Source organism: Oryctolagus cuniculus, chromosome 2, assembly GCF_051225735.1.
Source record: "Oryctolagus cuniculus isolate XC-2025 breed Fujian yellow rabbit chromosome 2, ASM5122573v1, whole genome shotgun sequence".
NCBI classification, from domain to species: domain Eukaryota; kingdom Metazoa; phylum Chordata; class Mammalia; order Lagomorpha; family Leporidae; genus Oryctolagus; species Oryctolagus cuniculus.
The window spans coordinates 5,233,703-5,250,577 of record NC_142868.1 but is presented as its reverse complement, the minus strand read 5'-3'; the positions used below and the strand labels follow the sequence as shown (position 1 = coordinate 5,250,577).

The 16,875-nt window shown below is 54.5% G+C and overlaps 1 protein-coding gene across 1 annotated transcript in view; it reads left to right on the top strand.

The window, feature by feature from the left end:
• The window catches only part of WDR1 (WD repeat domain 1), a 37,915-nt gene extending 30,790 nt beyond the window's left edge, over nt 1–7,125 (top strand). The window contains exons 12-15 of the mRNA XM_089326941.1: nt 1,415–1,525; nt 3,854–4,027; nt 4,306–4,450; nt 6,075–7,125. Of these exons, the coding sequence (XP_089183067.1) occupies nt 1,415–1,525; nt 3,854–4,027; nt 4,306–4,450; nt 6,075–6,181 (537 nt within the window). The 3' untranslated portion in view covers nt 6,182–7,125. The remainder of the gene's footprint in view (nt 1–1,414; nt 1,526–3,853; nt 4,028–4,305; nt 4,451–6,074) is intronic.
• Nucleotides 7,126–16,875: the final 9,750 nt, after the last annotated feature.

The window sequence follows — 16,875 nt, the reverse complement described above, 5'->3', positions numbered from 1 at the left end:
AGGGCCCGGAATGTGCCCAGACAGGCCAGAGATTTTAGGTGAGCGAATGGCTTCAGGTCTCATGTCAGGCAGATACCTCTGCCCTAGCTCTTCGCTGTCAGGAAGGTCAGTCCACCTCCTGACCCTGGAGGTAGGGAGAGAAGTGTTCCCTGAGTTCTGTCCTCAGCAGTAGATTGCAGTCAGCGTGCTCCTGCCCACCACCCCAGAACAGACACAGAAGCTCCTTGGGGGAGCAGCTGATGGCCTAGGCAGGGCTACGATGAAACAAAGCCACAACTCTGAGATGAAGGTCGTTCTGTTTGGGAACAGTCCAGTAGGTAAGCAAGGAGCAGTGGTCTGGGGCCAAAGAGGAGCCTCGTGTGTGTTTAGGAGAGGCCTAGTGCAGTGTTCAGGCACGGGGATTCAGGGGTCCCCAGGGCTTGGGTGCTGGGGTGAATCCTGTCTCACTGACCCCTGAAGAACTGTGGGACCCCAGGCCTGTGGTGTGAACTTTCTCCTATTTCCATCTGTAAGGCTGGGGAGCTGCCCTCCCTTTTCCGAGGGCTGGAGCACTCAGTGCACACAGCTGCTTGTTTACTGTCACTGGTTCCTTGTGTACCCCAAGTCCTAAATTCCATTCTCATGAGATCCGCCTGGGAAACTGAGGCCAAAATGGTGTGTGAACTCTCGCTACAGCAGTGGGTGACTAGGTCAGGTCTGTCCCAGAGTCCTGCCTGTTCACCGTATTCTGCAGGAGTATCTGTATCAGGGCCTGGACGCATGGGCTCAGCCCACCTGCCCTTTCTGAGGACAGACAGCCCAGCCTGATGTGGTCCTCCCACCCCCTTAGGGGCAGCTCCAGGCTGGCGTTGTGGCAGCAGAGCAAGGGGTCCTCACTGCCCACTGTGGCCTGGGGCTGTGGGTGAGCAAAGAGCCTCCCTGAGTGGGGAGTCCCAGTTGTGCTGCTGACCTGCTGGGGTTGGGAGCAGGCACTCAGCACCTGCCCCTGGTGTGTCTTCAGTCCCAGGGGCACCAGCAGCAAACCAGGCTACACTGGCTGACAAGACCGCTGCTTGCAGCCTGAGAAGCCAGAACTTGAATCCTGCCTGTCAGCATGTCCACTGCTGCACTAGACCTGTGCACTCCAGTGTTGTCCCCTTGGCTCTTGGGAGAATTCGGTTCAGCAGGGGTCATCTTCTGCCACCCACTGTCTGTCTAGAGAGCCACAGAAACCTCAGGAGACTCCGCGAGCTTGGTGCTGACAGTAACGTGGCGACGATGAGGTTCATGGCCGGTGTTTGCTGAGACACTGAGCAGGGCCTGTCGGTGAACTGCTGACTGATGAGGTCACGAGGCTGTGACTGACGCTCCCCCTCCGACGGCTGCGGGTCCCAGGGACTCCAGGCTCCTCTGACCAGCTGCCCCTGTCCTGCAGGTGGTGCTCCTGAAGGACCAGAAGAAGTGCTTCAGCCTCGACAGCCTCGACTACGAGCCGGAGGTCGTGGCGGTGCACCCCAGCGGCGACGCCGTGGCTGTCGGGGGCGCAGTAAGGCCATTTCCCTCCCCCTGTCCTCTGAACTCACATCCAAGCCGCTGGAGGGTGACTGGGGAGGCAGGCAGTGGGCCTAGGGCTGTAAGGAACCTGCTCTCAAGCCTGCTGGTCAGGGTACAAACTTTTCTGGTGGTCTGCTCTGCCTCACATGGGCCCCAGCCTTTAGCAGGCCCCTTGCAACAGGGCAGGCAGCAGTGCCGGTGATGTGGGCCTCTGTCCCCCAGCGCTGGGGCCCCTGGACTGGGCAGAGGTGGGGGTGACCCTGGCGGCATTGTGCTGCAGTCTTTGCACCATGTTCCGCTGAGCGGGCAGCTGCTGCTGCGTGCTGAGCCCTGCCTGGCCCGGGATTTCGTGGCCAGGGTATCCCCATCTTGTGGAAGCCCAAGATCCCATGTCAGGGGAGAGGACAGCATCCCGGGGTGCTGGGCCCACAGGTGCCGGGAAGACACTGCTGAGAATCTTCTTGACCTTCCGGGTACAGGACCAGCCTGATGATTGCCCAGTTTTCCTGGAGTCCTGGTTCTGCTTACTTGTCTTTAACAAAGAGAGCTCATGGGCAGGGAGCGGTCGCCGTCTTGAGGTCCTATATAGCCGCCCTGTTTCATCCTCGCGGCCCTGGTCGGAGGATGGGGGGGAGCAGTCCTGCCACTGAAGTGACTGGCCCTTAACTCCCAAGGGAAGCAAGAGCCTGCTGGGCTGTTTGCCCAGAGCTGGCCAGACTCCAGGTGCAGCCTGCCAGGCACAGAGCCAGCTGTGCACCCAGGCACTGAAGGTGTTTCTCACGGAGCTAATCTACGAGATGGCTTTGCCTAGTGCCAAGTTCATGGGACAGAAGCCGTAGCATCAACTCTGCAGCAGCCACTCTGCACAACTACTGAGTCAACCCACCCCAACCTCAAAAGCCATACCTGGTACCTGTTCTCTGCTCCCTCAGCCGGTGGGTCAGCTGGGCAATGTCCCTGTGGAGGGTAGGGGTAGGTCCCTCGCCTGTGCCTCCTGCCTGTAGGCCGAGCCCTTTCTGCCCCCTGACTGCTAATGCCCTTGCCCTTCTGGGCAAGCCACTGGCCCCTTGGCATTTATCCTCGCATCTGCTCTGTGGCCAGGCTAGACCTGCCGTTGTACTTTGGTGTTCCAGTGAGGTGGCGTGAAAAGGTGACGTGGCAGGTGGGTGTGCTGACCCTGCCACGGCAGCTGTTTCCCCTCCTCACCATTGGTGTCAGTTTTAGTGGGCTTAGGACCCATAGGCCGCGTCACCTCTGTTTTTCACAGACATGTGTTTTTGAACAGCTTCTGTGTCTGTCTCACTGACTGCACTCCCTCCGCCCTGCCCCTGAGCCATGCTGGCCCCACGAGAATCCCCTTCTCCCACCTCACTGGCTGACTGGTCAGCAGCCCCACGGGCTCCCCGGGACCTGCCCTGCTCTGTGCACCACCAGGCACTGCACTGCTCTCCTGTCCCTCCCACACGTGTTCTGGCTGGACACTGTCTCTCTTGGTCCTGGGGCCTACTGCCGTGGGGGACTCTGGCCTGTCCACCATTCTCCTTCCCCCTCACTGCCCTGGCCTGGCTCCTCCCCAGCCACCCGCAAGTGTGTTTGCCTGTTCACAGGGGGTGCACAGTCAGGGCCTGGGTGGGGGGCTACAGCCAGATCTGGAGTTGAGCTCAGGGTTCCCCTTGCATGGCTGTGTCATGCCCCTCTCGTGTGACTGAGTTCTTTCTATCAGTGGGAGAGAGGTTGCTCATGCCCCTCTCGTGTGACTGAGTTCGTTCTATCAGTGGGAGAGAGGTTACCCTTTAAGCAGCAACATGGCAGAAAACGGGTTGGATGTCTGACAGCCAGTTGTCCCGCTTTACCTAGAGGCTGCTCGGCCTGTTCCTCCTGGTGTGTGGAGGCCCAGGCCTGTGTGTGTGTGCGGGAGCCATGTAGGTGCAGCTTGCTCCTGTGCTTTTTTCCCATGGGGTCCGAGACACTAGGCTCAGTGGCATAGCATTGCAGCAGGTGGATGTCCCACACTCACCTGATTTCCTGTCCTGGCCTCTACCCCTGGAGCTTCCTGGGCCGTTCTTCAGCACAGCCCTTTTCCTTCGTTTGACCCGATCCTGTTAGGTGTGGGCTTCAAGAGAGCCTGGCAAGGGCTGTGACAGCATGTGTCCCAAAGGAGCCTGCCAGGACAGGGGCGGTGCAAGACAAGGCCGAGAGCCTGGGCCAGGACTTGGGCTGGCGCCCCAGAGCAGTGTCAGCGGGAGGCTTTTCCTCCCTAAAACCTGGGGGTGTCCTGTGTACGCCTGTGCTGAGAGTGGCTCCCCCTGCCCACCTGCAGGACGGCAATGTCCGTGTGTACAGCATCCTGGGCACCACGCTGAAGGATGAGGGCAAGCTCCTGGAGGCCAAGGGCCCCGTCACGGACGTGGCCTACTCCCACGACGGCGCCTTCCTTGCTGTGTGTGACGCCAGCAAGGTAGTCACAGTGTTCAGCGTGGCCGACGGCTACTCGGTAAGTTGGGTGGCAGACCCCCCGCCCCGTCCCGTGCAGGTGGGGCAGGTGGGAGGTGACGCAGATGGAGGGTCTTGGGCTGCACCTTCTCCCTTGTCTCCTCGAGCAGTGAGTATCCTGCTGGGTGCTGCAAGGAGTGGGGGAGCTTGTGAGGCATGCCTGGCACAGTCAGCACTTAGTGTGGGCCCGCAGTGCTGTCACTGGGAGGGCTGGGTAGATGACAGGGGGAAGCTGGCCTGAGCCCTGACCTCCCTCCTCTGTTTTCAACCTGCAACTAGGAGAACAATGTCTTCTATGGACACCATGCAAAAATCGTCTGCCTGGCGTGGTCACCGGACAATGAACACTTTGCCTCCGGGGGCATGGACATGATGGTTTACGTCTGGACCCTGAGTGACCCAGAAACCAGAGTCAAGATCCAAGGTGACTCCATTCCTCTAACTGCCCCCAGGGCCAAATGTCCCCCGTGATTCTAGGAAGGTGCCAGCAGAGGCACCACAGGATGCTAGATGTTCGTAGAGGGAACACAGTCTCTGTACATAGGACAGGGGAATCAGCTCTGCCTGACCGGGCACCCTTCCCTGGTACAGGGCCATCTAGCAGAACCGTGTGAGCTTCTTGTGGGTGTGCAGTTCTAGTAGTCACATTTCAAAAAGAGACAGGTGAAATTAGAATTTCCTTTTGAGTGGCAGAGCGCCTATCTGCTGGTTTGCTCCCTAGGTGCCGACAAAGGCTGTGGCTGGACGGGGCCAGAAACTCAGCTCTGGTCTCACACATGAGTGGCAGGAACCTAGTTACTTGAGCCATCACCCCTGCCTTCCAGAATTGCCTTAGTGAAAGCTGGAACCAGAGGCAGAGCTGGGACTTGAACCCAGGTACTTCAGTGTGGCGTGCAGGTGGTGAAGTTAGCCTGAAGTAGATTGATCATTTGCACCTGTGGCACTGGAGGCAGGTCCTCGGTCAGCTGTAGACTTCGGAGCTTTCCCACTTCTAGATTCTCAGAGTAGTGATGCTGAACCGCTGAAGTCTGGACAAGTGCTCAGCCATAGCTCATTTCCAAGATCTGGTGTCCTGTGGCCAGTGGCCCTGGATGAGGACTTGAACCCTGCCCATGACACCACCCCCCCCACCCCCCTGTGTGCACGTGCACACACACACACTGACACAGACACCACTTCCTCTCACGCTGCCCCTCCTCATCGTCCTTTCCTGCCCACTTTGTGAGGCTGCCTTGTGTCATGTGTCAGTGGGGTCCTTTAAGAGCAATGTGAGTCCATCGCCTGAGGCAGCTCCCAAGCTACAGGAGAGGGCAGGCGCCTGAGGCCCTCCTGTGCCTAGGAGCCAAGGGGGGCAGAGCCCATGAGCTGTGCTGAGGAGGAGGTTCCCGCACGTCCATGGATGAAGTGGATCAAGAAAAAGACGCAGCAGGCGCTAGGTGGGAGCCCAGGTTAGCAGACACTGACTGGCCCACGGTTGGTGTTGGTGCGTGTGGGTGAGTGCTCACCGGGCATGCAGCACCGAGCCCAGACTCCTGGTTGAGGCGTGGTTGGTGTTGGTGGCACCCCAGCACTCCCAGGCCCACGTGGCCCCTGCTGGCTAGGATGCTCGGCATCAGGCCGGTGTATCCTAATTTGCCAGGGGCTCACTCTGCCTTGGTCCAGTTCTGGGGACCACCCACAGCTAGGATACATTGAGCCCATAGGGACTCCCTTCCTGGGGCTGGAGACCTCTCCCTGGGCGTCACAGGAAGAGCTGGCTGCAGAGGGACACAGTTAGGGTGGAGGGCGGGGCAGATGACAGACAGAGCCTGCAGGGTCCAGGCGCCTGCTCTAGAGGGCAGTGCCCTGGGGTGGGGCCCCGCCCCCTAGCTTCTCGGTGTCTTACTCAATATCACTCCTGTGTTAATCCCGCAGGCAGACTGTGTGTTGTCTGCCCGTGGGGCGAGGACACTGGTTGTCAGGACTTGAGCGGGATGTTGGGCAGTAGGTAGGCAGAGGCCGAGAAGCCAGGAAGTTCCGCCTTCCTTAAATGCTGCCCTTTCTCCCAGATGCACACCGGCTACATCATGTCAGCAGCCTGGCCTGGCTGGACGAGCACACGCTGGTCACGACCTCCCACGACGCCTCTGTCAAGGAGTGGACAATCACCTATTGAGGAGCCCCGGCCTCTGCCCAGCTGAATCAGGGACTAGTTTCACTGCAGCGGATCATACTTCTCTAACCGTTCTGTACCGGCCCCACCCCGCCCCGCCCCAGCAGGGGAGCCCCTCAGTGAGTACCCTTGTGTCTAGGGTACTCCTGTCTGTACACATCCTTCTGAAAGCTTTAGACAGTGACTGTTTGCACATGGAAAATAAAGCAAGCACTTCAACAGTGTGTGGAGCATAACTAAAACCCACAGCCCAGCCCGCCTTGCGGATGTGGAACATTCCAGAGGCACAGCCTCAGAAGCACAGAGAGCCCCAGCCCTCAGCGGCACTCGCTGCAGTCAGGGAGGAGGCCGTACAGGTGAGCTTAGCCGCAGAGCAGTGCTGTCCGAGTGAGGAGGGAGCGCTGTGTGGAGCAGATGTCTGTCTCCCCGGCATGCGCACCGCGCAGCGCGTGGCTGCCTCCAGATCACGGAACATACGCATCAACCCTGGATGTGTTTCATTGTCAGGTTTTGTGCTTGATTTTAATGGCGTCGTGGGATTTTTTTTTTAAATGTAACTAGCTGTTGCCTGTCGGTGTTTACAAGCTAGTGTGCTGACGGCACCAGGCCCCAGCACTGGGCCCGTTAGCCAGACCGAGGTGTCCTGGCCACCACTCCTCTTGCTTTGGTGTTTTCCTGTCCTTCTCTCCACTTCAGCCCCCATCAGCAGAGATTAATTTAAGGGCAAAGATGGTGTCGCTGTGAACTGATCTGTCGTCGTTCTTACCTTCCCCTTCTTTTTCAGTGCAGAAATTAAAGTAGCATAAAGCACCGTGATGGGTGTGTGTGCGTGTGTCGGGGCACTGGTGGCTGTCGGCCGAGTGCAATCCCTCTCCCTTGCACTTGAGAAGACACTTGAGCGCTTTAAGAGATTAGACTGAGAAATAATTAAATATCTTTTCTCTTCATTGTGGATCGCTGACTCTGTGTGATGGGGGCACCCGGGGGCGGGGGAGCTTGGTGGGGCTCTCCTAGCTTTAGGCATCTCACCCAGCCTATAGACTCTGGAGGGAGACAGGAGAACCCAGAATCCTTGGATCACCGTGTGTTGGAAGGAGGGGCCTGGACTCGGGGAGTCCTGTTCCCATCCCCCCCCCCGCTGTGTCACTGGCCTCGGCTGCATCCCTCTCATTTCTGGCCTGAACTCGATGTGGAAGCTGAGCGCCCTGGACCAGATGCTGTCCAGAACCCCACCTGGCTCTCGATTCTTGGTCAGCTGTGGCTTGTCTAGTGCTGACTTCCAGAAAGGGCTAACATGCAGTTAGATACTGAAAAGAACTGAATTCCTGAGTATCCAAGTTAGTTGCAGAGTGAAAGGCCCTACTCTTGGGTGGAAGGAAGGAAGTCCACGTGTGCAGTCCCGTTAGGACATCCATCTCTCAGGGCCTGGGCACACTGCCTCTGTTCAGCCATGTGTTCTTTCATGGAAAGGAAGATCTTTAGTCTCTAAACCTAAAGTTGGGGCTGTCCCAGAGCCAAGTCCAGAAACTTTCGGTTTGGGACAAGGTCGTTCCACATCACCGGGGAGACTGAAGGTCGTTCCACATCACCGGGGAGACTGGTTCAGTGACCCATGCTGACCGAGCTTGGCGAGAATCTGGAAGGGGAGCGGGATTGCTCACCTGTGACAGCCCCCATGAGAGGTAGGCCAAGGGTGAATTAAAACTGGGACCTTCAGAGGGCAAGAGGATGTGAATTCAGTCGCACAAACACAAGTGTTTCTAAGGATAGAATCAGAAGGATAAAAGTGGTATGTCTGACTTGAACATTGTCATTGGACGGGGAAAAACAAAATCAAAATAGCACATGATTGGGCCGAATGATGTCTAAGTATGTTTTGTTGTGGAATTTCACTTGAGAGAGCCATACCTCTTACCCACTGGTTAATTGCCTGAGTACCTACAGCAGTAGCCAGGGTAGGACTAGGCCAAAGCAAGGAGCTGTGAACTCAGTCTGGGTCTCCCCACGTGGGTGGTGGGGACCCACGGTCTTGAGCCATCACCTGCTGGCTTCCAGGCTGTGTATGAGGAGGAAACTGGAATTGGAGTCAGCCAGAACTCAAACCCAGGCACTCGGGATATGGGATGTGGGCATCCCAAGCAGCACGTAAATGGCAGCACCAGATGCCTGCCCCAGGAGTGCGTTTTGACAGATTTGTGTAGTTTTCACACAACGTTGAATTTTTTTATGATGAAAATTACGTGCCTGTGCACGGGAAAGCTTGTTAAGTAGGTGATGAAGAACCGCCAGTCGCAGAGTTAATGCATAGTGCGGCCCCGTTTCTAAAAACACCTACAGACTCCATTTAAAGACGAGGCTCAGGAGACCCCAGAGAGGATGGGGAGGCTCCCTCCAGCCAGCACTGAGACTGCCTCGTTGCTTCAGCAAAATGAGACTAAAAGCCACACTCAAGATCACCTTTTCCAAGGAGAGAATTTTGTACTCACAAGTTAACTTCGAAGGACATAAGCTAAATATCAAAAGGCTCTCTTTAAAGAGACGCGGATAGCATTTGCCAGCCAACACCCATGCACCCAAACACTACATAATTGCCTTTACACAAAGGATCCAGGCAGGAACCACCATCTGTCTCCATCTAAGGCAGGGCTGACAACTGCACAATCGCATTTTTTTTTTTTTAAGATTTTATTTGAGAGGTAGAGTTACAGTGAGAGGAAGAGACAGAGAGGTCTTCCTTTCTGTTGGTTCACTCCCCAAATGGCTGCAATGGCTGGAGCTGCGCCTATCCAAAGCCGGGAGCCAGGCGCTTCTTCCCAGTCTCCCATTGCGGGTGCAGGGACCCAAGGACTTGGGCCATCTTGTACTGCTTTCCCAGGCCACAGCAGAGAGCTGGATCAGAAGTGGAGCAGCAAGGCGGAGGATTAGCCTAGTGAGCCGCGGCGCCGGCCGCCTTCCCACCTTTTTTCTCCCCCCCTCCTTCTCCCGAACAAGGGACTTGATGCGTTTAAGTACGAAAAATTCCTGAGTTTTCCCCCCTGAAGTTATCAGACAGGGGAAGCCTGGCTGGTGTCTCCCTGCCTTAGAGGAAGGATATTTATCAGGCCAGGTAGAAGGGGCAGGACCCCTGGAAGGTCATCAGGATCCAGGTGGGACTTTGGAGTGCAGATACTAGGCTGCACCTGGAAGGGTATCTGGTAGAGGGGCAGGACCCCCTGGAAGGTCATCAGGATCCAGGTGGGACTTTGGAGTGCAGATACTAGGCTGCACCTGGAAGGTTATCTGGCAGAAGGGGCAGGACCCCCTGGAAGGTGATCAGGATCCGGGCAGGACTTTGAAGCGCAAGATGCTGGGCTTCTGGAGCTTCCACAGTAGGTGCTGGTCTTCAGCCTTTCTCACACACACATAGGCTCAATTTCTGACTTCCTGCCTAATAGAGGTAATGTGTTTGAACCATGTGACTTTAAAAAATACTTTATTTGAAAGGTAGAAAAAGCTTCCAACTGCTGGTTCACTTCCCAGATGGCCACAACAGCAGAGACTGGACCAGGAACCAAGAACTGAATCCATGTGTTCCCAAGTGGATGGCTGGGGCCCAAGTACTCAGGCCATTCTCCACTGCTTTCTGGGTGCATTAGCAGGGAGCTAGCTGGGTTGGAAACAGAATAGCCTGGACTCGCCACAACACTATGCCCCAGTGTGATCGGTTTTTGAAAATGTGTGTCTGTGTGTGCATGTGCAAACTGAACAGGAGGATATACTGGCACTGAATCCTTGCTGGGAGGTTTTCATGTTTACCACTACCACTGCGTTAACATAATTGTATTGTTCCTGCAAACCAACCTGTTGTGCTCACACACCCATCTCGTCCTGTATTTTACGGGATGCTCAGCCACGTGAGCACACTGACCTTGGAGGCATGGGGCTGAGGAGCACAGCCCCTGCTCACGCTGTGGTGGGCTCAGCTCTGAGGGAGAGGAGAGCTAGCTGACCTCCACATACATCTGATCCTGATGCACCTTCCTCACATCCGCCCGCCTGCTAAGCTGGGGCTGTTGGGGGCAGATCCGGGAATATAACTCTCCTGACTCCCCACTGTATCCTTGGCTCGCCAGGTGAGTTGTGGTTTTTTTTAATCTATCAGTTGCAAATGTTTCATCTGCATAAACCAAGATGTTCTCAACACTCAGCAACTAACACAAGGTGGAGAAATGTTTCGTCATTGAGATTGACATTAAGCTCCTGAGACCGACAGAAAACTGCAAATGCCGAAGTTTCTGTCCTAATCCGCGGGCTGCACACAGTTTATGTTGATTATGCATCTGAAAGCAAACTCTGTTAAAAAAGGCACAGAGTGCAGACAGAGCTGCTGCCTGATGGTTCACTCCTTCAAATTCTCATAATGGCTGAAGCTGGACAAGGCCAGAACTGGGATCCGGGACTCCAACCGGGATCTCCCACATGGGTTGCAGGGACCCACCAGTTGAGAATTGCAGTGTCTGCATTAGCAGGAAGCTGGGATAGGGAGCAGAGTCAGACCAGAATCCAGACACTGTCAGATGGGAAACAAGTGTACTTCCCTGTTTTTGACTAACAAAATTTGCTTAATACCTTTATAAATTGGGATTTTGTGTAAAATTTTATTTGCAAGAATAATTTGAAAAAAAAAATTTTTAATAGCTCCTGGATCAGGTCACACTTAAAAAGCAATATTTCTTACGTTTTATAGACTAAAAATAAACTTCACATTTGCCTATAATTAAGTGGGGCCAGAAAGTTTCCATGGAATTAAGTTTTAGTAATTTTTATTGTGTTTGAAAGGCAGAGAAAGATCTTCCATCCACTGGTTCACTCCCCAAAGGCCTGCAACAGCTGGAGTCGGACCAGGGCAAAGCCAGGAGTTCAGAAATCAATGTGTGTGTCCAACATGGGTGGCAGGAGAGTTCTTGAGCTGTCGTCCCTCGCCTCTCAGAGTGTGCATCAACAGGAAATTGGGTCGGAAGCAGAGAAGATGGAGCTCAGACCAGGCATCTTAACTGCTGTGCCAAATGCCTGCCCATCATTTCTTAAAGATCATTTATTTATGTATTTATTTATCTGACAGTAAGAAATAGAGACAGACAGCTCCTCTCTGCTAATTCACTCCACCACATGCCCACAACAGCCAGGACCAGACCAGGACCAAGCTAAAGGCAGAAGCCAGGAAACCGATTCATTTCTTTGATGTGGGTAGCAAGGACCCACAGACATAAGCCACACCTGCTGTCTCCCACAGTGCCTTTTAGGAGGAAGCTGGAATCAGGAGTGGAGCCAGGGCCCACTCAAGACGCTGCTATGGGATGCTGGAGTCTCTAGCAATGTCTCTCTCTCTCTCTTTTTTTTTTTTTACAGGCAGAGTTAGACAGTGAGAGAGAGACAGAAAGGTCTTCCTTCCATTGGTTCAGCCCCCAAGTGGCCACTATGTCCAGCACGTTTCAGCCCAAAGCCAGGAGCCAGGTGCTTCCTCCTGGTCTCCCATGCGGGTGCAGGGCCCAAGCACCTGGGCCATCCTCCACCGCCCTTCCGGGCCACAGCAGAGAGCTGGACTGGAAGAGGAGCGACCAGGACAGAATCCGGCGCCCCTGCTGGGACTAGAACCCGGTGTGCTGGCGCCGCAGGCGGAGGATTAGCCTAGTGAGCCGCAGCACCGGCCTCCAGCAGTGTCTTAACTAGCCACCAAGTCAAACACCCTCTCAAATTTTTAACTTTAATGATATTTTTTAACTCTAGGTTTAAAAAAGTGCACAAAGAAAAGCAATGCCCCCCCCCTTTTTTTTTTTTGCTCTAGAACTTAGCACTAAAGAGTCCATATAGTGCGGCTGTTGTAATTATTTTATTTAAAAATAAGAATATAGGCGCCAGTGCTATGGCATAGCGGGTAAGGCCGCCGCCTGCAGTGCCAGCATACCATATGGCACTGTTTTGAGACTTGGCTCCTCCACTTCTGATTCAGCTCTCTGCTATTGCCTAGGAAAGCAGTGGAAGTCTTTGGGCCCCTGCACCCATATGAGAGACTTGGAGAAGCCCCTGGCTCCTGGCTTCGGATTGGTGCAGCTCCAGCCGTTGTGGCCATCTGCAGAGTGAACGAGCAGATGGAAGACCTCTCTCTACCTCTGCCTCTGCCTCTCTATAACTCTGCCTTTCAAATAAACAAATAAATCTTAAATAAATAAATATATATATATATAATTATTGGGCTGGGGGAAAAATAAAGACAGTTGCCAGTGGCTTTGAGAATCCACTCAAAGCCACACTACCTCTTTTTTTTTTTTTTTAAGATTTATGTATTTATTTGAAAGAGTTACACAGAGAGAGGAGAGGCAGAGAGAGAGAGAGAGAGAGAGAGAGAGAGGTCTTCCATCCGATGGTTCACTCCCCAATTGGCCGCAATGGCTAGAGCTGTGCTGAAGCCAGGAGCCAGGAGCTTCTTCTGGGTCTACCACACGGGTGCAGGGGCCCAAGCATTTGAGCCATCTTCTACTGCTTTCCCAGGCCATAGCAGAGAGCTGGATAAGAAGAGGAGCAGCTGGGTCTCGAACAGGCGCCCATATGAGATGCTGGAGCTTCAGGCCAGGTATTAACCCACTGTGCCACAGCGCCAGCTCCAACACTGCCTCTTTCTTCTGGAAATTTCCTACACTTTGTTCCTGGATTTGGAGGGAATGCTGGGCGAGAAATGAGACCTGAATTCCAGACTCCTTGCCACCTTTCTGCTGAGTGCCTCACTGCAGACCAATCATGCCTCTAGTGAGAAATGGAATGAGTGCCTCACTGCAGACCAATCACGCCTCTAGTTAGAAATGGAATGAGTGCCTCACTGCAGACCAATCACGCCTCTAGTTAGAAATGGAATTTAAAGATAAGTTTAGGGGCTGGCATTGGGGCATAACAGGTTAAATCGCTGCCTGCCTACAATGCCAGCATCCCACGTGGGCACCAATTCATGTCCCAGCTGCTCCACTTCTGATCTAGTTCCTTGCTAATGCACCTGGGAAAGCAGCAGATGATGACCCTGCTTGGGCCCCTGCACCCACGTGGGAGACTTGGAAGAAGCTCCCGACTCCTGACTTCCACCTGGCCTAGCCTTGGCTGCTGTGCCCATCTGGGGAGTGAACCAGGGGATGGAAGGTACTCTCTCTCCCTTTCTCCCTCTCTCTCTCTCTCTCTCTGGAACTCTTTCAAATAAACAAATCTTTTTAAAAATAATAAATTATAAGTTTATTTTGGCATTAAAAACTCGCAGTTCAGGGCTGGTGTTGTGGCACAGCAGGTTAAGCCGCTGCTTATGGTGCCAGGGTCCTATATTGGAGCACTGGTTTGAGCCCCGGCTTCTCTGTTTCCTATCCACATCCCTGCCCCTGTGCCTGGGAAAGAAGCAGAACATGGCTCAGGTGCTTAGGTCGCTGCATCCACATGAGATACCCAGATGCAGTGCCTGGCTCCTGGCTTCCGTTTGGCCCAGCCCCAGCCATTGTGGCCATTTGGGGAGTGAACCAGTGGATAGAAGATCTCTCCACGTCTTTCTCCCACTGTTGCTCTGCCTTCCAAGTAGGCAAATTACAAAATAAAAAATTAAATCCATACATTTTTCATTATTTAAAATTATTCATACATTTTTTCATGAATTTTTGTGACTCCTTGTATACATGTTGTACATAGAACATAATTTTTAGTACAAGTGTATCCCAAATCTTGCCCACACACTAAACACTTAAGAAATCATTGTTTAACTGAATTTCAAATGCACCAAGGCATCCTGTGCTACTTTTGATGCTAAATCTAGCAAGCCCACATACATTGTTACTTCACTTCATTCTCACAACAGTCCTAAGAGATGTGGGTGTTACTCCACTTGGAGCAGGTGCAGAAACAGAATTATCAGCAGGGTAATTTTGAGCAAATGATTGAGCTCCTGCAGGGAATGAAACAACACGGAATTCTCGGTGGGAGTTCCTTGTCGTGCAGAGGGCAGACTCGGGACCAGAGGGTGGAAATCAAGGGGAGAGACGTGCTCCCCAGGAGGATGGCTGCTGCGGGAAGGTGAGAGCCTGCCGCTGTTGGTGTGCAGAACACAGAGGGCAGCTCACAGGGTTAAACCGAAGATAATTGAATGGAGCGACCATTTGGCGAGGTCTGGCTAGGGTTAGAGAAACCAAGAAGGGGATGACAAAGCACCCAGAGGCAGCCCAGCAGGAAGCTGCTACCAACACTGGCCCTGCAGGTTGCCAAGGGAGGGACTTGGCTCAGCACCCAGCAAGAGCAGCAGCAAGAATGGGAGGCCAGGGGAGGCCGGGGGAGGCCGGGGGAGGCCACCGCCTGACAGGAAGCAGGGGCCTGGCTCACTGGGTGCCCCCAGCACCCATGGCTGCCCCCTCAGCAACTGCTGTCAGGTTCACAGCAGAGCAAGGTGACCGCAGTGTGGCTGCTGGTGGGGACTCTGCTGTGCACGGCCCCCACTAAGCTGTCGCCTTTAGTAGCCACATCTGTAAGCTGTGGGGAGCAACTCAGACTAGACTGTTACTGGAATTAAGACTTATTCTATACATCTGCTCTCCCACAATATGGCGCTGGGAGAGGAGGAAACAGCTTCTACGCAGCTGCCTCTCGCCAACTTGAGTGATGACCTGCAGGAGCTGATCCTGCTCCTGATTGGAGGAGAGCAGCGTACTCGGCGTGTGGGTAGCAGAGTTGGGATTGGTGGAAGAGGACTATAAAGGAGGAGAGAGACAACATGCACCAGGAACATCCGGATAACATCTGAGCAGCCCCCAAGAGAGCCGGCTGGCGGTGTGCCCCCCCGCAGAAGTGGGGAAAGTGGCAGGGGGAACTGCCCTTCCACAGAGGTGGAAGGGACGGTAGCCAACCCGGGAAAAACCAGCAGCAAACCCGGGGAGGGCCGAGCAGATAAAAGAACAGCGCAGGGTCCTGTGTCGTTCCTCCACGAAGAGGGGGAGCGACAGTAAGCTGCATCTGCATTCGCTGGCTGCTTCTCTTCCATCCCTTTGGCAGCTCTGCCTGCAACATTGTATCGCAGTTCAGGAAGGAAGCTAAAGAAGGGAGGGAGATGGAGGAGGGGGCGGTGCCCATGTCAGGGGAGCAGAACCTTCCGGAGTGACTGCTGACCTCTGCGTGGGTCTCTTTGTCTGGGGTCAGACCACTGAAGGGTGTTGAGGAAGTTTAGGGAACACAGTGTCCTAGCAGGACAAGCTACTGTGCTCCACAGAACTGGTAGAGCCAGGTGTGCTCACCCAACGTCGCTTAGTCCCCAGATGTCCCAGCCTCTCGCAATGCAGCTGGGACCATGAAGGGCAGCAAGCAGCGGAGGGGGACACTTCTGGACAACGGCACTTTTAACAGCAAGGTGGCTCCTCCATCTCCTGACCTCGGAGGACACGTGTCTGGGCATTGGGATGGAGGAAGGCCACTGGTCTCACAGCAGACTGTGGTGTGAGCGGGACAGAAGCCTCTGCTTCCTCAGCCCTCTGTGATTTCACTGTTTGTGCCCACAGCAGAGCCATCCTCCGCTGACTTACACAGAAAGAGCAAAGAACGGATGCACGCTGTAACCATGTGTGTCCATCTCTGTATTTGCAGAGGAAGAGTATCAAGGGTTCACGTCCCAGAGGGCTGTGGAAAGATTACAACAGGTGCCCCAGGGACAGCCCCGAATCAGTGCTTGGCCCCTGGCAGCCATGCATGTCGGACGTTACTGCTGTTGTTTCTACAGACGCAGAAGGCTCTCCCCACCATCTTTGACCTGGGAGGAGAGCTGCCTTTCTCACTGCCTGGGCCGGAGGCTGCAGCACAGGTCTGGGCTGGGCTGGCTTGTCCTATAGGAAAACACACCCATGTCTTTATGTCCTGCCACACACGTGGACCAATTCTTCTACTTTTGCTGATATGACTTGTAAAACCTTTCCTAAGGGGTTCTCGTTCGTTTCTTTTTTTTTTTTTAATTTTTATTATTTTTGACAGGCAGAGTGGACAGTGAGAGAGAGAGACAGAGAGAAAGGTCTTCCTTTTTGCCGTTGGTTCACCCTCCAATGGCAGCCGCAGCTGGCGCGCTGCCCCCGGCACACCGCACTGATCCGATGGCAGGAGCCAGGTGCTTCTCCTGGTCTCCGATGGGGTGCAGGGCCCAAGCACCTGGGCCATCCTCCACTGCACTCCCTGGCCACAGCAGAGAGCTGGCCTGGAAGAGGAGCAACTGGGACAGAATCCGGCGCCCAGACTGGGACTAGAACCCGGTGTGCCGGTGCCGTTAGGTGGAGGATTATCCTATTAAGCCCTCGTTCATTTCCATTTCTAAATCTGCACTTACCTGGAGCGAATTCTCAGTGGCAGAGTTTGCGGCTGCCAGTCTACAGCCAGCAATGTGGACAGCGGCCCTGTGAGCGCCACTTCTCTGCTGCCGGCTTCCCTGGGCCCCTGTACCGCTGACGTGGGGAGCAGGACGCGTGCTGGCTGCGGTGCTGTCCCGGATGCTGCAGGCTGTGTAGCCGCATCCCAGGCCCTGCCCAATGGACACCAGCAGCGCCTGTCAGGTTCTGAGCTCGATTTGGCTCCCCAGACTCGTGCAGATGTTGAAACTCCAGAGTTTACCCTGGATGTTAACGAACGAATGAGGTGAGTGTGCACACTTGATCTGATTATGGCATCTG